This window comes from Schistocerca americana, chromosome 1 (genome assembly GCF_021461395.2).
Source record: "Schistocerca americana isolate TAMUIC-IGC-003095 chromosome 1, iqSchAmer2.1, whole genome shotgun sequence".
Lineage (NCBI taxonomy): Eukaryota > Metazoa > Arthropoda > Insecta > Orthoptera > Acrididae > Schistocerca > Schistocerca americana.
In genome coordinates this window covers 1,118,785,806-1,118,810,187 of record NC_060119.1, presented here as the reverse complement: position 1 = coordinate 1,118,810,187, position 24,382 = coordinate 1,118,785,806, and the positions used below count along the sequence as shown (strand labels likewise).

Sequence of the window (24,382 nt, the reverse complement as noted above, 5' to 3'; positions counted from 1 at the left end):
TTATCTTTCAGATCAGTAATTTTTGGATATATAAAAATGTTATATGCCTTGAAGTTCAGATATTCTGTTCTTTTTAATTAGTATATTCAGACTAAGTCAAAATAATATTTATGGGACACCATTTTTGTCATGTAAATGATTTTAAATTAATATAAGCTGTAATGCTGGCCAACAGTGGTACACATATTTAATGAAATTACTATTAATCACTATATGTGTCCATGCCAGTTGAGTGTCCAAACTGAAATAAATAGTCAGAATCTTTGCATAATCTTATTACTAGATTCACTCTCTGCGGAGGATCACTACAGTCACAGAGGATCTTGTGTGCCTTCCTAGTCAGTGAAAAATTTTCACAATACATTCCTTTCCTTTAACTACTTGAAAAGATCATTTGCTTCATTTCTTAACATGTGGCACTTTTGAATCACTTCTTATAATAAAGGATTTGCACAAATACACACCAAGTTATACTATAAAATCAAGCAACAAGCTCAGTGTCCAAGAAAATGGTTGGACAGTCATTGATAGAGGGGATTTATTTATCCAAGCATTCATGAAAACAGCAAAGAAGTTGCAGGTATGAGGAAAACAAAACAAAAGAAGACCTTAAATGGAATTAGGCAAATATTAAAAGGGAATCAAGAGGGTAAGGCAAACAGTAAGAGGGACATGCTGAATAACACCAGAGTATTCAAAAAGTCATTGAGAGGATATGGGAAGATACTATGAACTTATGTTTACAGAAACAACTGAAAACAATAAGTGTATGAAGAAGGCAAAATATAAACTTATGTTAAAAAAAAGGAGAGAGAGAGAATTGTAGATGCATTTCAAGACTTATTAAAATGTTTGTATAGTGTAGTAAGAGATAAATTGGATGAGGCACAGAATATTACTTAAGGCAGGAATAAACTTACAGAAGAATTTTCAGAATGTCTGCAGAGGAAGGCAGTTCCCCAAATCTGGCACAATGTTGTAATTATTTTACTTCACATGAAAGGACGCAGAAAAGACCAAAAATGATACAGTTTTCTCCCTATTATCTGTAATGGACAAGATATTCATTAAAATTTTCACCTACAGCTTAGAAAAACATTAAATTATACGTTGCTGCAACTGAAATCATCTTTGCACCAGTGAGTGATATCACCTGTTCGATGGTTGGTTGCTTGTGCAGGGCGTGGCTGGACCATTTCTCAGTGCAGTGCTGAAAAGAATATTTGTCCTTTTCATATCTTAATACAGGTGATATTGCACAAGGAGAGGAGGGAGACAGTGTGGTCAGCCGTAGTGTGATATTTGGTCCATTGGAGTGGAATGAGGGAGTCGTGGAGCTGTTCTGTGGAGGCAGCATTGTAGTTGGAGTTGTGTCAAACTCTGTTTTCTCATGCTTAAGTGGTAGGTGCTCCCCTATGGCTATATGGCAATGACGGTAAAGGCTTAGTCAGCTGATAACCATGACATAATCATGTTTGGATTATTGATGTGGTGGGGGGTGGGGGGGGGGGAGGGGTTTGTAGCTGCAAGTTAATTGTCTTGGTAGAGACCCTTTGTTGGACAGCCTTCCCCATACTGTCTTACAATGACATGGCTGGTAGCATTACAGTTAACTGGCCGAGACACAACTACTGGCCATGCAATTACTTGATGTCCTACACAACATCATAACTGAATTGCAAATCAAATGTTCATCACATATTATTCCTGGTTCATCTGTGCAAGTTTTGGGTGACATATCACAGAACTGCTTTAGACCCATGTCCTATTCATCATGCAGAAGGCTATTTTCAACTGACTGCATGGGCTGTCACATCTTGGTGTTCGCGCGCTAATTGTAATTTTTCACAGACTATTTCAAATGGCCAAATGTCCAACGTGATTGTAATTACTGGACTCAAGCTTGTAGAGCCTACCAACACTCTTAAGACAGACCAAAATGCTTGCAGTTTGATATCCAAGACCAGTTCCAGCATGTGCACCTAGACCTTGTCAGGCCCCTCACTGAGTCAGAAGGCTTCTGTTACATTATGTGGATATGGAGGCACAGGAGGTTGGAGAACAATGAACTACCCTGATGCAGATGCACTGCAGAAGAAAATCCCACTAGTATGTCGTTGCATGGCCCAGCTGACCGGTTTCCATATGATGTCACAATTTGGTTCAGTGGAAATGTTCCCGTTTTGGCTGGCATGATCAACACAGATGGCATACCACTGTTTCTGTCTCCAACAGTCTGATGACTAGTGTCTCATTGGTAGGAAAATTGGTTACACTCATTGCTGAAATCATTCAGAAGGTCATCAATCACTACCCATTGTTCATGTACACAAGATTCATTGTTGCTACCAACAGTACAGTGCAGTACACATTTAACAGAAAATGTAGATTGTTCCTGCTGATCTTAAGCACTAAATGAAACACTATGGAACTGCCTTGCACTCAGTGTTCACCTAAACTGTAATTGGTTCCATTGTCAGCACATAGATGATGAGATGAAGTACACTGAGCGATCTGTAGTTGGTGTTGACATTCTTCAGAGGATCATGAATGTGGCAAAGGGTCCAGGTAAGAATGCTTGTGTGGAATAATGTAGGTAGCAAGTAGGGACAATTTATTGCTGATATCTCAATACACATGGCAATTGTTGAGTTTCAAATGCTGGCCAAAGACAGCGCTGTAGCAGAGTTCTGCCATGCTAAACAAAAAGTTTGCCAAGGCAATCAGTGATTGAGTCATTACAGGTTAATGAGTGATACCTGCTCCCCCTAGGAAAAAAATATCTTCACTTAATATAGAGTACCAAAAATTAGTTAATTAGTTGTCTGTGGTGAATTTAATATTAACTTTAAAAGTTGGATAGGAACTGTGATTGCTATGTACAGATGTGAGCTGAGTTGGTGACCCTTCGCTCACAGCTCCAGGCTGCTTTGGCTTCTATCACACAGCCTGAAGCTGCTGCCAAGGGCGTCACTGTGGGGGATCGAACGCGGGGATGCGAGGGACGTCGAGCAAGTCCCACGTGTCCTCCGATTGGTCCACTGCTGTGGTCGCGCTGGGTCCTGCCTGCACTGAAGTTGACCCCTCACCCGTGGTCGAGTGGGAGATCATTCCAAAGTCTGGCAGGCAACAAAAAACTTTTTGAGGGCCCGATCTTAGGGCCTCCCTGGTTCGTTTGACAAACAGGTTTTTGGTGTTATCTGTGGCTGACGATGTCTCTGAGCCGGATGCAGTCATCCACCCTGTTCCAGAGGAAGCTCCTCAGCCCACAAGGTCTGGGCATTCACAGAGGGTAGGTTTGCTGGTAGTTGGGAGCTCCAATGTTAGGCGCATAATGGGGCGTCTTAGGAACATGGCTGCAAGGAGGGGAAGGAAGCCGGTGTGCACTCCATGTGCATTCTGGGAGGAGTCATTCCGGATGTGGAAAGGGTGCTTCCGGATGCCATGAAGAGTACAGGGTGCAGCCAACTGCAGGTGGTGGATCATGCTGGTACCAGTCACGTGTGTCGCTTTGGATTGGAGCAGATTCTGACTGGTTTCGGGCAGCTAGCAGAAATGGTAAAGACTGCCAGTCTTGCTTCTGAGATTAAGGTGGAGCTCACCATCTGCATCATTGTTGATAGAACCGACTGTGGACCTTTGGTGCAGAGCCAAGTGGGGGGTCTGAATCAGGGACTCAGGCAGTTCTGTGACCATGTAGGCTGCAGATTCCTTGACTTAGCCATCGGGTGGTGGATTTCCAGGTTCCGCTTAATAGGTCAGGAGCCCACTACACACAGGAGGCGGCTACATGGGTAGCGGGGGCTGTGTGGAAGGGAATGGGTGGTTTTTTAGGTTAGAGGGTCTCAGGGAACCACAGAAGGGATGTCTGTCTAAAAGTGGGCAGGTAAAACACAGTAAGGTAGTTGTAGAAATGATTAGTATTGTAGTTGTAAATTGTCATAGCTGTGTTGGGAAAGAACCAGAGCTCCAAGCCCTAATAGAAAGCACTGAAGCTCAAATAGTTGTAGGTACAGAGAGCCAGAAATAAGTTCAGCTAAAATTTTTTCAAACAATCTAACATTGTTCAGAATGATCTAATAGTGTTCAGAAAGGATCGAGTATTTATTTCTGTCAGAGGTAGCTTGCCTTGTAGCGGAATTTAAGTAGATAGTTCGTATGAAATAGTATGGGTAGAGGTTGTACCTGACAGTCGGACTAAACTATTAATTGGACCCCCCGCCTCAGAAGATATAATTGCTGAATGGTTCAAAGAAAATTTGAGTCTCATTTCAAATAAGTACCCCACTCATATAATTATAGTCGGTGGTGATTTTAATCTACCCTCGATATGCTGGAAAAATTATACATTTAAAGCCAGCGGCAGGCATAAAATGTCATCCAAAATTGTACTGAATGCTTTCTCAGAAAATTATTTTGAACAATTAGTTCATGAGCCCACTCAAAGTGTAAATGGTTGTGAAAGCATACTTGACCTTCTAGCAACACAAAATCCTGGCCAAATAGTGAGTATTGTGACAAATACAGGGATTAGCGACCACCAGGCAGTTGCTCCTAGGCTCAATACTGTAACACGTACAATCAAAAAGAAACGCAAAGTATATCTACTTAAAAAATCTGATAAAAATGCTCTTAATGCCTTTTTAAGAGACAGTCTTCACTCTTTCTGATCTGATCATGTAAGTGTAGAAAAGTTGTGGAATGTTTTCAAAGAGATAGTATCGACAAAAATTGAGAGATATATACCACATAAATTAATAAGTGATGGTACTGATCCCCCATGGTACACAAAATGGGTCAGATCATTGTTGCAGAAGCAACAAAAAAAGCATGCCAAATTTAAAAGGACACAAAATCCCCAAGATTGGCAAAGTTTTACAGAAGTTCAAAATATGGCACATACTTCAGTGCAAGATGCTTTTAATAATTTCCACAAAGAAATTCTGTCATGAAATCTAGCAGAAAACCCAAAGAGATTCTGGTCATACATAAAACACACCAGTGGCAAGCCGCAATCAATACCTTCACAGCGCGATAACAACGGTGAAGTCGCTGATGACAGTGCCACTAAAGCAGAGTTATTAAACATGGTTTTCCAAAAGTCCTTCACCAAAGAAGATGAAGTAAATATTCCTGAATTTCAATGAAGAACAACTGCCAAGATGAGAAACATAGAAGTAGATATCCTCGGAGTAACAAACCAGCTTAAATCACTTAATAAAGGCAAGACCTCCGGTCCAGATTGTATACCAGTCAGGTTCCTCTCAGAGTATGCTGATAAAAGAGCTCCTTATTTAGCACTTATATACAACCACTCGCTCACAGAAAGATCTGTTCCTAAAGACCGGAAAATTGCTCAAGTCACACCAGTACCCAAAAAGGGAAGTAGGAGTAGTCCGCTGAATTACAAGCCTATATCACTAATGTTGATTTGCGGTAGGGTTTTGGAACATATACCGTATTTGAACATTATGAAGTACCTCAAAGAAAATGATTTATTGACACATAGTCAGCGCTGTTTCAGAAAATATCGTTCTTGTGAAACACAACTAGCTCTTTATACTCATGAAGTAATAAGTGCTATCAAAGGGGATGTCAAATTCATTCCATATTTTTAGATTTCCAGAAGGCTATCTACACCGTTCCTCACAAGCAAGTGCGTGCCTATGGAGTATCGACTCAGTTGTGCGACTGGATTCGTGATTTCCTGTCAGAAAGGTCACAGTTCGTAGTAATAGACGAAAAGTCATCGAGTAAAACAGAAGTAATATCTGGCATTCCCCAAGGAAGTGTTATAGGCCCTCTGTTGTTCCTGATCAATATTAGTGACATAGGAGACAATCTAAGTAGCCGTCTTAGATTGTCTGCAGATGATGCTGTCATTTATCATCTTGTAAAGTCATCAGATGATCAAAACGACTTGCAAAATGATTTAGATAAGATATCTGTGTGGTGCGACAAGTGGCAATTGACCCTGTGTAAGGAAAAGTGTGAAGTTATTCAAATGAGTACTAAAAGAAATCAGCTAAATTTCGATTACGCAATAAGTCGCACAAATCTGAAGGCTGTAAATTCAACTAAATACTTAGTGATTACAATGACAAGTAATCTAAATTGGCACGATCACATAGATAATATTGTGGGTATAGCAAACCAAAGACTGCAATTCATTGGCAGGACACTTAGAAGGTGCAACAGATCTACTAAAGAGACTGCTTACACCACACTTGTCCGCCCTGTTCTGGAGTATTGCTGTGCGGTGTGGGATCCCCATCAGGTGGGACTGATGGATGACTTTGAAAAAGTACAAAGAATGGCAGCTCATTTTGTATTATTGCAAAATAGTGGAGATAGTGTCACAGACATGATTCATAAATTGGAGAGGCAATAATTAAAACAAAGGCATTTTTCGTTGTGACGGGATCTTCTCATGAAATTTCAATCACCAGTTTTCTCCTCCAATTGTGAAAACATTCTGTTGGCACCCGCCCTCATTGGGAGAAATGATCATCCAATAAAATAAGAGAAATCAGGGTTCACACAGAAAAATTTAAGTGCTCATTTTTCCCGCATGCCGCTCGAGAGTGGAATGGTAGAGAGACAGCTTCAAGGTGGTTCATTGAACCCTCTGCCAGGCACTTTATTGTAAATATCAGAGTAATCACATAGATGTAGATGAAAAGTGATTATACAAGGAAAAGAATGTTGGAAAGTCTAAATTCATATCATCTGGTGTAGACTGTATTCTTTGCAAGCAGAGTACAGAGAAACAGTAGCTTAACTACACATAACATTTTTATTCAGTCTTCAGTACTAGAGGGCCATTCTGTTAGTAAAAGCATGAATGGCCTTTCAGACCTGATGTACAAATTTTAACCCTAAAAGGAATTTGTGGACACAAACATGTTAAATATAATTACATACATCTTTAAGAATGTGAATTCAGTGGCAACAGATACTTTTTCAACTACATTAAAAAAGTGTGTCAGGTTGTTTATAGTGCTGATAAAATAGGTGATTAATATAATGCTTTCCTCAACATGTTTCTCATGCCCTTTGAAAGCTGCTTTACAGCAGATAATTTAAAACAAGGTACTAAAATTAACAGATAACCTGGGTGGCTAGCTAATGGGAAAAGGATATCATGTGTTACAAAGGGAGAATCATATTAAAATGTTAGAAATAGCCATAATTGAGGTGCAGTAGCTCATTATAAACAACACAGTAAGAAGTATGTCATTAAGAAAGAAAATGCATGTTGTATGCAAATAGAATAGCTGACTCAGGATAAAATTGAAACAGTATGGTCACTAGTGAAAGAAGTGTTGGCCAACTGAACAAGCTCAAGGACAGAAGGGCAGTACATAATACAAATGGTTTTCTTACTGCCAGAATAAGTATACAGTATTTAACAATCACTTTCTGAATGTAGCAAGGGAATTACATTAAAACTTAATTTCTGTGAATTAAATAAAGACTTAATTTATACAGGGAATCTTATATTTCTCATAAAAAATGGCATAGAAACCGCTACCTGAAGTACTCCTCTGAGATACTTGCATTGGAAAGACTGAGTCAATAATCAACTCGCTGGAAACTAAGGACTCTTGTGGATATGATAGGGTACCTAGCAGGGGGCTAAAGCACTGTGATGCATGTTTTAACCCTTTTACTTAGACACATCTGTAATTTTTCATTTAAGAATGGCAGTTTCCTGAACGATTAAAGTGTCCTGTAGTGAAAGTGCTTTTTAAAAATGGCGGAATGGATAATGTAGATGATTTTAGACCTTTTTCTATGCTATCAGTGTTTGCAAAAGCAATTGAAAAGGCTTCACGTGTAAGAATAATTGATACTTTCAGTTCACACAAAAATGTACAATTTAGTTTTGGGAGTGGTTTAACACCTAAAAATGGTACATTCTGTTTTCTCTGTGGGGCACTGGATGGATTAAACAAAATGTTGTTAGGGGATAGGCAGCTTATTTGATTTAACTAAGGCTTTTAACTGTGTTGATCACAAACTATACTGCAGAAATTGGACCATTGTGGAATAAGAGGAGTGGTTTAGAACTGGTTCCTCTGATACTTTAAGAACAGGTGGCAAAAGGCCATTCTCCACAGTGATGTGAATGATTGTGAGGTGGCATCTGATTTAGATGTGGTTAAATTGGTTGGTTGTGGTGGAGGGGTGGGAGAGAGGGAGGGAGGGAGGAAGGGGTGCCTCAGGGTCAGTGCTGGCACCATTACTGTTTCTTATACATACAAGGTGCAACTGAGAAGTTCAGCGAATGGTTGCAGAAAATAAAGAAAAAAAGAGTTACAAACAAAATACCAAAATACCTTTCCTGGCCTTCAATGTAATCACCATTAGCTAAAACACACTTCTGAAATCAGTTGCAAAACTGCGAATGCTTCAAGTGGAGTCACTTGAGAGAGAGAGAGAGAGAGAGAGAGAGAGAGAGAGAGATGTGGAGTAACGAGAACACAAAAGTTTCATCATTCTTTGCAAATAATTAACACACAGAACTGCTTCTAAATTATGTATTACAAAAATGCATGTGAGAATGTATTACACAATACAGTTGTTCCATTGTATAATTATCTAGAAGTGATTTATCCATATTATTGTACTAAATGATCAAAAATGAATATATTATTATTATTGTTATTATTAGAGTGTTCAGCCCAATCTTCATGTTGAAAGAGCTTTCGATTTTTTTATTGAAAGAAAACTGGACAAATTAACAGTGAACTAGTAAACCACTTGATGAATTTGTGTATTTAGGGCAGTTGAAGACAGTTGAATGGATTGTAAATGAAATGAGTAAGACTTTCCTGGTTTGCTTTTGATAAACTAAATAATGTTTTCACAGCTAAGTGTTTGATGTGTATAAAAAGAAAATGATAATATAAATTATTATGCAGTTGCATTGTTAATGTGTACTTTGATATTTTTCACATTCTTTTTCATTTTGATCCTTGTGTTGGAGTCAGCAAATTCTACAGCTTTGAAGATTCTCTTCATTGTAGGATCTACAAAACAAGATGACTGGATGAATAAATCAATGTAGTTATATGTAGACTTTAAACTCCTGTCTATCTGATGATTATTACTTTATTTTATTTTTGTTTCATACAGAGCACCAGAGAAAAGTGGCAAATAGTTTTCTATATTGCTTCGGGTATATATCTTTTTGGAAACACAATTTTTGTTATCTTTGGAAGTGCAGTAGTGCAGCCTTGGAATGAGCCAAAGAAAAGTAAAGGTAGGAAAATAATTTCTGCATTTATATTTGTATTAATTTTGATATTATAAAGTACAGTGTTAACATGTCATGAAAGGATATTTGCTTGTTTTATGAACGTTTTCAGCTTCAGTGTAGAAACACATTTAAGAACACTTTTTCTCTGAACAACAGGTGTCACCACTGACTTCATTTTATCAGTAATTTCTTACAGCTGAATGAAACAGTGGAAAGTTCAGGATGGAATAACATCAATATTATGAAACCAATAGATTGCTACTCACCACATAAAGGAGGTTTTAGTCTAATGGCTTGAATACAGAATCCAGTCATTCAATTGCTGTTTTACTTTAGTGTCATTTTCATCCCACATCAAATCATCATCTGCAAAGGCATGAGCCTAAAATTGTGATACAGTGATGAATAAAATTATGAAAATTCCTTCCTGTGCACCCTGCTTAGTCTCAAACCACAACTGAAAAATAAGCACCTATTTGTGAATAAGTCTGCCAGTGTTCATACAATCATCTGTATATATTAATTAATTGAAACACACATAACAAGTCTTTTCTCAAGGTATTCTCAAATTTTCTGCTTCTGTATACTGTCATGATCCTCATCAATATCTAAGAAAGTGAATGTGACATATTTTCCTTTTTACTCGTGCTTCTCCATAATTGTTCTTGCAGACAATACTGAACCACATTGTTCTCTTTTCTGTATAGCCACACAGATCTTTTTCAAACTATAGTTCAATAATGGTTCTAGTTTCTGGAGCATATTCTGAGATACTGAGAAAACTTCAAATGACTGTTTGTTGAGGAGATATTTTAGGCACTGAATGAAAATTTATGTTTTGCCTTTAACACTGATGTTACACAGAGAAGGAGTTATGGACACTGGCTGCAAGCAGGCATTGATTTAAATTTGAGTCAGATGGGGATTCAAACCCAAGTCTCCTGGTTATTAGACAGATGCACTGCTACCCTAGAACACCTCCCATCAGCCCAAATTCCCTACCTATCCACTCACTACTGATGTAGTGCAACTTGCTCATTAGTGGTTGCTGGGTCAAAGTGGTGTTTATTCTTTCGGATGCCTTCCTGTGTACCCTGCTTAGTCTCAAACCACAATGGAAAAACAAGCACCTCTTTGTGAATAAGTCTGCCAGTGTTCATACAATCATCTGTATATATTAATTAATTAAAACACACATAACAAGTCTTTTAGCAAGGTATTCTCAGATTTTCTGCTTCTGTATACTGTCATGACCCTCACCAATATTTAAGAAAGTGAGAATGGACAGTATCGATATTTCATAAATAGTGATGATCATTGATCACCCATATTATTTCCAAAATAGTTGATACATGGAATCTAAACTGGAAAAATGTTTATTGCCATCATTAGTTGAATGTCCCCCCCATGAACCATGGACCTTACCGTTGGTGGGGAGGCTTGCATGCCTCAGTGATACAGATGGCCGTACCGTAGGTGCAACCACAACTGAGGGGTACCTGTTGAGAGGCCAGACAAACATGCGGTTCCTGAAGAGGGGCAGCAGCCTTTTCAGTAGTTGCAGGGGCAACAGTCTGGATGATTGACTGATCTGGCCTTGTAACACTAACCAAAACAGCCTTGCTGTGCTGGTGCTGCGAAGACCTGAAAGCAAGGGGAAACTACAGCCATAATTTTTCCCGAGGGCATGCAGCTTTACTGTATGGTTAAATGATGATGGCGTCCTCTTGGGTAAAATATTCCGGAGGTAAAATAGTCCCCATTCGGATCTCCCCCATTTGGATCTCCGGGCAGGGACTACTCAAGAGGATGTCATTATCAGGAGAAAGAAAACTGGCGTTCTACGGATCGGAGCGTGGAATGTCAGAGTCCTTAATTGGGCAGGTAGGTTAGAAAATTTAAAAATGGAAATGGACAGGTTAAAGTTAGATACAGTGGGAATTAGTGAAGTTCGGTGGCAGGAGGAACAAGACTTTTGGTCAGTTGAATACAGAGTTATAAATACAAAATCAAATAGGGGTAATGCAGGAGTAGGTTTAATAATGAGTAAAAAAATAGGAGTGCAGGTACGGTACTACAAACAGCATAGTGAACACATTATTGTGGCCAAGAGAGACACGAAGCCCACGCTTACTACAGTAGTACAAGTTTATATGCCAACTAGCTCTGCAAATAATGAAGAAATTGATGAAATGAATGATGAGATCAAAGAAATTATACAGGTAGTGAAGGGAGACGAAAATTTAATAGTCATGGGTGACTGGAATTCGTCAGTAGGAAAAGGGAGAGAAGGAAACATAGTAGGTGAATATGGATTGGGCGTAAGAAATGAAAGAGGAATCATCTGGTAGAATTTTGCACAGAGCATAACTTAATCATAGCTAACACTTGGTTCAAGAATCATAAAAGAAGGGTGTATACATGGAAGAATCCTGGAGATACTAGAAGGTATCAGATAGATTATATAATGGTAAGAAGGCGATTTAGGAACCAGGTTTTAAATTGTAAGACATTTCCAGGGGCAGATGTGGACTCTGACCACCATCTATTGATTATGAACTGTGGATTAAAACTGAAGAAATTGCAAAAAGGTGGGGATTTAAGGAGATGGGACCTGGATAAACTGAAAGAACCAGATGTTGTACAGAGTTTCAGGGAGAGCATAAGGGAACAATTGACAGGAATGGGGGAAAGAAATACAGTAGAAGAAGAGTGGGTAGCTCTGTGGGATGAAGTAGTGAAGGCAGCAGAGGATCAAGTAGGTAAAAAGACGAGGGCTAGTAGAAATCCTTGGGTAACAGAAGAAATATTGAATTTAATTGATGAAAGGAGAAAATATAAAATGCAGTAAATGAAGCAGGCAAATAGGAATACAAACGTCTCAAAAATGAGATTGACAGGAAGTGCAAAATGGCTAAGCAGGGATGGCTAGAGGACAAATGCAAGGATGTGGAGGTGTATCTCACTAGGGATAAGATAGATACTGCCTACTGGAAAATTAAAGAGACCTTTGGAGAAAATAGAACCACCTGTATGAATATCAAGAGCTCAGATGGAAAACCAGTTCTAAGCAAAGAAGGGAAAGCAGAAAGGTGGAAGGAGTATATAGAGGGTCTGTACAAGGGCAATGTACTTGAGTACAATATTATGGAAATGGAAGAGGATGTAGATGAAGATGAAATGGGAAATAGGATACTGTGTGAAGAGTTTGAGCGATGAAAGACCTGAGTTGAAACAAGGCCCCGGGAGTAGACAACATTCCATTAGAACTATTGACGGCCTTGGGAGAGCCAGTCCTGACAAAACTCTACCATCTGGTGAGCAAGATGTATGAGACAGGCAAAATACCCTCAGACTTCAAGAAGAATATAATAATTCCAATCCCAAAGAAAGCAGGTGTTGACAGATGTGAAAATTACTGAACTATCAGTTTAATAAGTCACAGCTGCAAAATACTAGCGCGAATTCTTTACAGATAAATGGGAAAACTGTTAGAAGCTGACCTCAGAGAAGATCAGTTTGGATTCCGTAGAAATATTGGAACACGTGAGGCAATACTGACCCTACGACTTATCTTAGAAGAAAGATTAAGGAAAGGCAAACCTATGTTTCTAGTATTTGTAGACTTAGAGAAAGCTTTTGACAATGTTGACTGGAATACTCTCTTTCAAATTGTAAAGGTGGCAGGAGTAAAATACAGGGAGCAAAAGGCTATTTACAATTTGTACAGGAACCAGATAGTAGTTATAAGAGTTGAGGGGCATGAAAGGGAAGCAGTGGTTGAGAAGGGAGTGAGACAGGATCATAGCCTCTCCTCGATGTTATTCGATCTGTATATTGAGCAAGCAGTAAAGGAAACAAAAGAAAAATTCAGAGTAGGTATTAAAATCCATGGAGAAGAAATAAAAACTTTGAGGTTCGCTGATGACATTGTAATTCTGTCAGAGACAGCAAAGGACTAGGAAGAACAGTTGAATGGAATGAACAGTGTCTTGAAAGGAGGATATAAGATGAACATCAACAAAAGCAAAACGAGTATTATGGAATGTAGTCGAATTAAGTTGGGTGATGCTGCGGGAATTAGATTAGAAAATGAGACACTTAAAGTAGTAAAGGAGTTTTGCTATTTGGAGAGCAAAATAACTGATGGTGGTCGAGATAGAGAGGATATAAAATTTAGACTGGCAATGGCATGGAAAGCGTTTCTGAATAAGAGAAATTTGTTAACATCGAGTATAGAGTTAAGTGTCAGGAAGTCGTTTCTGAAAGTATTTGTATGGAGCGTAGCCATGTATGGAAGTGAAACATGGACGATAAATAGTTTGGACAAGAAGAGAATAGAAGCTTTCAAAATGTGGTGCTACAGAAGAATGCTGAAGATTAGATGGGTAGATCACATAACTAATGAGGAGGTATTGAATACAATTGAGGAGAAGAGGAGTTTGTGGCACAACTTGACAAGAAGAAGGGGCCAGTTGGTAGGACATGTTCTGAGGCATCAAGGGATCACAAATTTAGCATTGGAGGGCAGCATGGAGGGTAAAAATTGTAGAGGGAGACCGAGAGATGAAACAACTAAGCAGATTCAGAAGGATATAGGTTGCAGTAAGTACTGGGAGATGAAGAAGCTTGCACAGGATAGAGTAGGATGGGGAGCTGCATGAAACCAGTCTCAGGACTGAAGACCACAGCAACAACAACAACAACAACAACAACAACATGTTGAATGTGCACAGTTCTGAGTGTTTAGCTAAATATTAACAACAACACAAAAAATGCTTCTTGAAGAGTCTTCCACAACTAATCAATTAACACCATAGAATGTAAATACTCCTTCAGGAAAGTTACTGTGGCATGAAGAGCTGTTCTTCAACACTGTAGTAAGCAGTTCGGTCTTACAAAATGTCAATAATTGGAAGACAAATAATCAAGCCCTTTACTGCATGTTATAACTGGCAGCACACTCTTCTTGAATGTCAGTCTGCCCAGAGCATGAGTAATGGAAAAGTTAGTGGTTATAGCTACAATCATCAAAATGATGACAGAGTCCAGATGCACTATCCAGCCACGGTCCAGTCCCCAGGGGTGCAACATCTTGATTGAAGAACGGCAATGAATGACAGACTGGAAGATGACAGCGGCGGCAGTTCTAGTGTAGTTCATCGGTACTGGGCTTGCAACGTCACTGCCTTCTACCAGCCTGGTGTGAGCTTAAATCCTTGATGTGCAAAGTTCTGCATCTTCCCAGTTGGCTGCTTGGCTGGGCCACAGAAGCAGAACATGGTCTTGACCAGCGCAGGCTGATGCTAGCTGTGTGCAATGAATGAGATTTGATGATATACTTGCTGACCTCATGGCCCTTCCATGGTTCGAGTGGAGCCATAATCATTTGAATTGTGCAGCTGGCAGCCATTTGGCTGCTGGACCTCTGTGTTAGGCATGCCACAGCAACCCTCTCGTCCTAGAATGGGGGTGTTTAGGTGGAGACAAGTTGTTGTGGCCTCACTGACATTGATCCCTCAAATACCAGGAGGGGGGAGGGAGGGGTGGGGGGGGGGGGGGGGTGAAGCTCCAGCTGACAGATTGACGGCCATTGGAATGTTCCGCTGGGGCAGCTGTTGAGCTGCTGGTGGTCAGATAGTCCTTCCAGGCTGGCACCTGGTCCTTGTCAGCTGCTGGCACTGGGGTTCTTGGAACAAATAGTGGTGTCAGACTTTCTGCCAGTTGTGAAGGTACCCATGATGGGTAAATTTGGTTAAGGTGGCACTTGTTTTTTGACCCATCAGTATATGTGATTTCTACCTTGGCCCTTCTGAGGAGGTGCTAAATGGTGGCTGGGACGCATTATGGCCTACACCTGCCCACACCTGGCCTTGTGGGGCATACCTGTGATGGTGTAGGCGGGGGTTGATGTGATTGAACTGTTGGGTGGGTGATGGATAGTTGAGGATGTAACGGGCATCCATGTATATTTTTTCCACAAATTGTTCAACTTGAATATAATGCACATTCATATGTGAAGAAGAGTGGCAGATCTCCGCTTTATGTCCTGTTTTGCCACAAGATTTTCATCTCACTTTTCGAAAATGACGTTGCTGGCATGTGTGTTGTATGAAACATTGCATGCATGATGGGAGTGGCTATTGTGGGCATCCTCTTAGGGGTACCCCATCCTGCTTGTGGAATGCCGTTGGGGTCCACAGGCAGGCATGGCTGGCGTGGACACAAACACCAAGGTGAGATCCTACAGGGGTGCTGAAGAGTGGAGCAACTGTTCATATGCACAAATAATTGGGAAACACACATCAAGTGAAGAGCCCTTGAGTTTAAGGAGATAGTGCCTCATTGTTTCGTTGAGGGCATGCACTGAAACCATGTTTATATCTAGCAAGGAAGCGTAAGATTAATGGCACTCTCTATTAGTACACATGAATTTACAGTCTCTGTAATTGGCCAATACAATCATGGAATGACTCTGATTCTATCTTTTAACAGCTAAAAAATTTATGCTTCCCTGCCTCAATGTGGATCTGTGAATTGAGGCTAGCCTTGATGTATCATAGGGGAAGGCTTGGGGCTCTGCTTGAGGGTGTAGTTGTTTAACTAATTGGAACACTGAAGGACTTGCATGAGCCAGGTGGAAAGCATGGGCTGCAGGTCACCTGTAAACTTATAAATGCAGAAGTATTGTTCCATTTGGGTAACCTAGCTGTCCTAAGGTTCCACTTTCTGGTCAAAGGGCAAGGCACTTGATGAAGATTCCAAACCAATGAGTCTATCTGTGTTAATTGGTCCAACACTAGTGGCGTGGACTGGTATATAATCTCCAGCCTTGCCACCAACCTCTCATTAGTCTGCTCCATCTGCTGGAGAAGTATGAGTACAAGTTTTTTGATATCCACGGTCTCTGTTGGAGCTGCCATGGAGAATAAAAAAATCACCAGGTCATTTTCTGCAACAGCATGTGTAAAACACAGTTTTTAACTTATCACCATTGTTATATATGACACAACTGTTACATGGAATCTAAACTGGAAAAATGTTTATTGACACTATTACACTGAATGTGCACAGTTGAGCATATAGCTAAATATTAACAACACAAAAAAATGCTTCTTGAAATGTCTTTCACAGTCAGTTAACACCGTAGAAATTAAATACTTCATCGAACACTTACTGTGGCAAGAAGAGCTATTTTTTACCTCTGTAGTAAACAGTCCATTTTTAAAAAATGTCAATAACAGGAAAACAAATAACCAAGTCCCTTGCTGAGTAACAGCTAAAGGTCCAACAGGCCACTGTGGAGCATACTCATTGGGATTACTATGCCTGTGCAAAGCACAAGTAATGAAAAATTTAATATTCCAATGTTACAATCACCAAAACAAGGAGAGAGTCCAGACATGCTGAGCTGGCAGAGTCCAGTCTCCAGGGGCATGATGTTTTTGGTTGAAGAGCAGCAGTGGACGGTGGACTGGAAGGCGATAGTGGCAGTGGTGCTGGTGAAGTTCATCAGTTATGGGCTTGTGATGTCATTGGCTTCTGCCGCACAGGTCTGAGCCTCAATCCATGATGTGCAGAGTAGTACATCTTTCTGATTGTCTGGGTTGCGGAAGCCTTTCGCGGGCAAGTGCTCCACCATCTGAGCTACCGAAGCACAACTCACGCCCGGTACTCACAGCTTTACTTCTGCCAGTACCTCGTCTCCTACCTTCCAAACTTTACAGAAACTCTCCTGCGAACCTTGCAGAACTAGCACTTCTGAAAGAAAGGATATTGCGGAGACATGTCTTAGCCACAGCCTGGGGGATGTTTCCAGAATGAGACTTTCACTCTGCAGCGGAGTGTGCGCTGATATGAAACTTCCTGGCAGATTAAAACTGTGTGCCCGACCGAGACTCGAACTCGGGACCTTAGCCTTTCACTGAGCTACCGAAGCATGACTCACACCCGGTACTCACAGGTACGCAGGAGAGCTTCTGTAAAGTTTGGAAAGTAGGAGACGAGGTACTGGCAGAAGTAAAGCTATGAGTACGGGGCGTGAGTCGTGCTTCGGTAGCTCAGATGGTAGAGCACTTGCCTGCGAAAGGCAAAGGTCCCGAGTTCGAGTCTCGGTCAGGCACACAGTTTCAATCTGCCAGGAAGTTTCATATCAGTGCACACTCCGCTGCAGAGTGAAAATCTCATTCTGGAAACATCCCCCAGGCTGTGGCGAAGCCATGTCTCCGCAATATCCTTTCTTTCAGGAGTGATAGTTCTGTAAGGTTCGCAGGAGAGCTTCTGTAAAGTTTGGAAGGTAGGAGACGAGGTACTGGCAGAAGTAAAGCTGTGAGTACCGGGCGTGAGTCGTGCTTTGGTAGCTCAGATGGTAGAGCACTTGCCCGCGAAAGGCAAAGGTCCCGAGTTCGAGTCTCGGTCGGGCACACAGTTTTAATCTGCCAGGAAGTTTCAAGCCCTATACTTTTGTGCATCTGTTCAATGACCCTCAAATGTTTTCCTGGTGACCAGAGACTGTTTGGTACTGGGGTGCAAGACTCACACGTCTCTCTCGAGTGATTTACGTATTGTGTGCAGCCGATCTTCTTCTCAGGACAGATGGCTGTGTCAATCTTCGCAATGCTTCTTCTCCAAAGATTTTGTGCTGGTGAGGGAAATGATACTGAACTACTTCTCTTCTTTCGAAATGATTTCTTACTCCCAGAATACTTTCATATCAACTTTGCTATAGTTTCATCTTCACAATAAAACAACTACACAAGTTTCACATGTGCTTTCAAGTCTCGCAAGTCAACCAGTCTGGAATACTTTAGTACTTAACATATACCAATACAGTCTCTTTTGGTTTTAATAAACCTTGTCAAAACAGTTCTTGCTCCTAGAAAGTCGAACAACAGAGTATATATGAGTCTCTAGGTAAAACCTATTTCATTTGTTCCCAACAGTCCCTACTATTTCACTGCATCAAAGAGTAGCCCTTGATTACTCTTTGTACTGGACATATGGCTTCCAAGGCATGTGTGGCCACCACTTGTCAGGGCCCATAGACCGCCACAACTTAAGTCTTCTCGTAACACACGCCTGTCCTGCACACACACAAACTGTGGTGCAGTAGACACATTTCCACTCTCACACACTCATCCTTAAAATATCGTGTGTTTGAGATGGTGAAATAAGAGTGTCTCTAGAATTTATCCCAGAGTTCTTGAAGCAGAACAACCCTTCTTGGAGACAAGAATGACCTGTACCTATTTTTTCAATCACTAAGAATGCTGTGCTCCTCTGGCAAACCACAGTACATTGCTGCTGGAAGTGGAACAATTACTTTTGCATACTCTACATAGAATCCTATCAGGTCCAGTTGGCTTTCCTCTATTGAGTGATTCAAATGATATCTATCATATGATCATTTATTTCAGTATCTGTAATTTTGACATGCATGAGAAGATTTAAAGGAGGAATTGGAGTAGGAACTTACTCAGAGAAACAATTTTGAAAAAAGAAATTTAGTATTGCAGTCCTTTCTCTGTCATCTTCTCTTTCAGTGTCACTATGCTCAGTGTGGGTGTGGGAGATAGCTTTGATCCATTTTCTGATTTAACATAAGACCAGAACCTCTCAGAATTTTCTGTAAGAGTGGTAGATTGAATTTTGCTTTTGATTTCATTGAACACTTCATGCATGGCTCTCCTTAAGCTAATTTTGGTTTTGCTCAGTTTTGTTTGTCTAAAAGGTTTTGGGTGCATTTAAATCTGCAGTGAAGCTCTATCTCTGTTTTTGGAGCAGCTGACTAACATGGCTGTCGAAACATATTCAGAGCTCAAATCCAATGAGGTAGATCAAACATAATTACTTCCTCCACACTAACCAGGATGGATTCCACAAACACTGGTCATGCAAAACCTGATTTGCACTTTCCTAACATGACATTCTGAAAGCCATGGATGATGACAATCAGATGGGTGCAGTAATTCTTAACTTTTGAACAGCATTTGACTTTGTATCACAATGATGCTTATTAACTGAAGTATGATTATATGAGGTGCAAACAAAATTTGTGACTGGGTCAGATATTCCTCAGTAGAGAGAATGCCACATGTCATCTTAGTTAATGAGTCATGAACAGCCTTAGAAATGTCTAACAGCATGTACCCTTACCGCTCACGTTATATGCTAATGATATAATAGACAATATTAATGATAACCTCAGAATATTTTTATATGATTTAACTATGTATCCACAATGAAGTACTATCTAAAAAATAGACAGTTTTCCAAAGGTTGGCAGTTTACTTTATTTTCATAAATGTAAACTGTGCCCTTCATATGACACAAAAATGAAATATGATGTGACTGCAGTTTGGATCAGTCGACTCATACAAATGGCTAGATGTAACTATGAGGGTCATTCAGAAAGTAAAGGACTTTTGTTTTGGCATGTGATCATGTCACCCCATTGCCACCACTGAGTGGCCACTGACCTTGGGTCTCATCTACTTAAGTTTGATGGCAGGTATGATCTGATACACTTCCTTACTACTTAGTCGTGCAGTTTTAAAATATGTGACAAAATTGATGATCCCACCAAATTTGAGGTGCATAGTGTTATCTACTTTTTAAATGTGCGGAATTTATAGATAGGTAACTGAGGTCGGTTTGGAAGTGGTGTATCATATGTAATGGCGAATAGGAGACTGGTCACATGAAGATTTGCTGTTCACATGAAGATCACTTGGTCTGGCTCTGAGTGGTGATTGATGGACTCAAAGCAAGGACTGAAAGGAAAATCCAAGAAGATAGGCATTTCACAATTAGTGGACTGCACTTACTCTTTTCAGATATTTCAAAAACTGTGTTGTAACGAGATCGTTAGTGGAGATCTGGGCTATAAAAAAGTGTCTGCCAGGTGGGTTCCTAGAATTTTGCCATACAGACACAAAACCAAACAAATGGCAGCTGCATTGACATAAAGTCACTGCGAAAAGGATGGTGATGAATTTTTTGATTCACATTGTTACTGGTGGTGAGACTTGGATATCACATTTCACATCAGAAACAAAGCACCAGTTAATGGAATGACGTCACTTGCAATCCCAAAAGAAATCAAAAAAGTAAAACAAATTTTGAGCACAAGACAGGTTATGGCTGCACTGTTTTGTGATCATAAGAGTTTCCCACTTATCAACTATGTGTCTATAGTGAGACCATAAATGCAGTGGCTTACTGTCAGACTCTTCAGCGACTTCACTGTGGCTTTAAAAACAAGCAGTGTGGAATGCTAACCAGTTGGAGTCATCCTTCTTCATGATACTGCATGTCCACATACAAAAAGTGACAAAGGACTTGCTTCAGTGGTTACAATGAGAAATGTTTCAACATCCGCCATACAGTCCTGACTTAGCCCTAAGTGATCATCCCCAAATTGAACTGTTAACCAGTGCTTCAACAACTTGGTGGCAACTGAGTATGCAGAAGGCATAGAAAAGCTGGTTAAACAGTATGACTAGGTAGAAGAGTAGCTTGGGTATCAAACTGTATGTACAATACAGTTTTGTTTAATTACATCAAATAAAAATTTCTGTAGAAAAAACATTCTTTACTTTCCAAAAGAGCCATTTCATTTGTGAGAATATAAAATGGAAAGATCACAGTGACTCGGTCATAGGTAAAGCTTTTGGTAGACTTTGGTTCATTGGTAGGATATTGAGAAAATGCAGTCATTCAACAAAGTAGATTAATAGGAACACACTTATGTGACATGTCTTAGAATACTGCTCGTGTGGGACCCATAACAAACAGGGCTAACAGGGAATATTGTACATATACAAAGAAGGCAGAATGAATGGTCACAAGTGTGTTTGAGTCATGGAAGAGTGTCTAAACAATTCCTGAATAACTTTAAATGGCAGATGCTTGAAGATAGATGCTTGCTATCCATGAAAAGCCTACTTACAGAGTTTTGAGAACCTACATCAGTTATCCCTTAGCAGCCTTTTTAAAAATTTGAAGAATGAGTAGTAAGAGACAAATCTGGGAATGTGCCATGTCTGCCTTTGTATTGCTCCAAGTATACAAGATTAGACTAATCAAATCATACATAGAGGTGATATAGCAGCCATGAATGAAATGGGAAGAAACTCTAATGTGTGGTATAATGAGAAGTACCCCCTGGCCTGCACTTTGCAGAGTACAGTTGTAGATGTAGAAATTTGGTCTCAGAGCAGCTATTGAAGTTTTTAGGAGCAAGTTAATAGTTCTTTTGTGTGACACAGACCACGTAATAATAATTTCATACAAAATACTAAGTGAGGTGGAAAGATTTCATATCTGTCTGAAGAGCTGTTGTTTGAAGAAGGGGAGTCCAATAATTATGCAGTTAGAAATATTGATGATTAACAAAGTAACAGGAATGGATGTAGTGGTTTTGCTGAGGGTGTTTGTGCATGCCCAAACAAATCATAGGAGTAGAGATGCACAGCCATAATTAAAAAATATTTATTTGACTTTCCATTTACCTTCCCTCTTGCACACCTATGACAATTTCTCTGTCACTTCTGATGCCTTCACTTAACATTCTTATTTCCCAATCCACCTCTTTGTCCATGCTCAGTGGGACCTGAGCTGACATCCTGCCTAGTTTCCCTCCAGCCCTCCACTGTTCTTATTCACAGATATCGATTCTTTGTCACCTAGAACTTCGCCGGCCGGTGTGGCTGTGCGGTTCTAAGCGCGTCAGTTTGGAACTGCGTGACCGCTACGGTCGCAGGTTCGAATCCTGCCTCGGGCATGGATGTGTGTGATGTCCTTAGGTTAGTTAGGTTTAAGAAGTTCTAAGTTCTAGGGGACTGATGACCTCAGTAGTTAAGTCCCATAGAACTTCCTCATTGTCTTCCTTCTACACTATGATGCCCTCTCCCCTTCTACACTACTGACAACCCCATGGTTCTTTATCCAGACAGTGCCTAACTGTCTATCATCATTTTCTGTTCTGTGATCCCAAGTTTACAAAAGACCAGGCATTCTATAGATTTTGATAAAACATGACAACTTTAGATACATAGAACCATTTTAGATGTACAAGAAAAAAGGATAAATAACTCACAACCAAGCATGACAATGTAAAAGAACAAAGGCTAAGTCTCTCATAATGAAGCATCAATAAAGGCTCTCGATCTAAAGAACACAAAAATGTGTGTGTTCACATGTGTATGTATTTGCCTGACATAAATCTTTTTTATTTCAGTAAACTTGCTTACCATACTTGTAAAACAGTTTCAGAGTTCTTAATTGTTTTTATGTTTATTTTTACAGAAAACGCTGAATCAGCCCCCACTGAAAAGGCGTAATGCGGAGGATGTACTGCTTCAGTAAAAGAAGTTACTGATGGCTCTTGATGAAGTGATGTCATCAACAGTTTATTGTATCACTCAGCTGACACTGAAAATGATATTACTGACATTTTTAAGCTAGTGAAGCAAAAACAGTGTTACAATGACAGTTGAGTCAGCAAAATGACTTTGTGTGCCACGACTAGTTGTGGTGAACAAGCAAATATCATTATAAAAGCACCAGTACTGAATCTCATCAGCATAACATCAAAGTTTATTTTGCAGAAGATAAACTGAAAGGGAAAAATAATAAAGTGTACACTGTCATGATTGGATTTGAACTCTTATTTCCTGATGAAAACTGTTTAACTTCAAACACTCAAGATTTGGTACAACTGTTTTGTTATGTTGTCAGTCTGATTGCTGCCTGCATTTTATAAACATAAATACATAAAATATATCATACCTCAGAATTTTACCTCCTTTTATTGTAACATGGGCAACATATTCAGCTGAAAAGATAAAAATGTACAAACAATGTAACAATAGGGTTATGGAGTTTGAGGTGCACAATTATTTATGTGAAAGAAGATAAACAAACATGAAATTAGTACTGTGTGCTTTAGCATCACATCAATTATTAAAAGAATATAACAGCAGTGATTCAATTGTTTAATGTAATCTGGAAAACATTTTGTGTAAGTATATTGACAGTTTCTCATACTGGACATGAGAAAACATGTGCTCATATTTCAAATATAGTTTCTAACAGAATAAGTATTTTACTTTCTTCTGCTGTAGAACTGAAATACTGGCAGAATAGTTTTACTGATATGAAATGGACATATCAGCTGTAAATTATTCTTCACTTCATATAGTAAATTTTAAATTATACTGTGTCATTCTATTTTTTTGAAAAACTGATTAACCTTTTTTTTAAACTTAAGGTATAAAGTCTAATTTTATAAAGTTAGAGAAAGATTCCACTTATCAAGTTATGAAATTATAAAAATTTTAGGGGAGAAAGATTTCAAGACATAAATTTTTTGGGTAATGGAAATTTTAGTCATATGTTCCAGGAAGCTTTCCTCTACATCTCATAATTTCACCTATGGTATTTCTATCAGATAAAGTTGCAAATATAGTAAGGAAAGTTGTGGCAGAATGTTATAAGCTCTCCTGAATAATTAGGTGGGATTTGTGTGTTGCTGGTGAACTCTAGTTTACTTTCTAGTAAACCAGAGTTTACTGCTGACTCTCTCTAAGACACTATCATTAACAGTGTTTTCAGCCTGTACCAGTTGGGTATGTTCTGAAACAACTAGTCTCTCAAATGAACTACTGTAAGTAGTCTTGTAAAAATTGTTCCTGTTTTGTAAAATATATGCAATTTGTTAAAAACATGTGTTCTCTCTCCATATTTATTATCCTTTTATTAACTTTTAAATAAGATACGCTTTTCAAAATTGTCTGCGGCAGTCTTTAATGCTATGATAGAATGGATAGAAACTTGTTTCATAGAAAAAGAAGCTATGGGATATGAACAAACAAGATGAATTTCAGATACAAACTCACTATGAATATCTACAATAATAAAAACATTCAGACCAATGCAAAACTAAAACATTACAAGACAGTAATCTGACCTGAATTGTTATAAACTGAAAAAGTCTGAATCTTGTATAAATAGGATTACTTAGGAGGCTAGAACTTATGAAATGAAGGACTTGCAGGATGACATTGGAACTCAGAAGAACATGAAATGATCAGTATAGAAGACCAATAAGCCAAG

The 24,382-nt window shown here is 39.5% G+C and overlaps 1 protein-coding gene across 1 annotated transcript in view; it reads left to right on the top strand.

Moving 5' to 3' along the window:
• LOC124618957 (putative inorganic phosphate cotransporter) overlaps positions 1–23,991 on the top strand; it is a 218,256-nt gene extending 194,265 nt beyond the window's left edge. Inside the window, exons 9-10 of the mRNA XM_047145389.1 lie at positions 9,142–9,268; positions 22,574–23,991. Coding sequence (XP_047001345.1) covers positions 9,142–9,268; positions 22,574–22,608 — 162 coding nt within the window. The 3' untranslated portion in view covers positions 22,609–23,991. The remainder of the gene's footprint in view (positions 1–9,141; positions 9,269–22,573) is intronic.
• Positions 23,992–24,382: the final 391 nt, after the last annotated feature.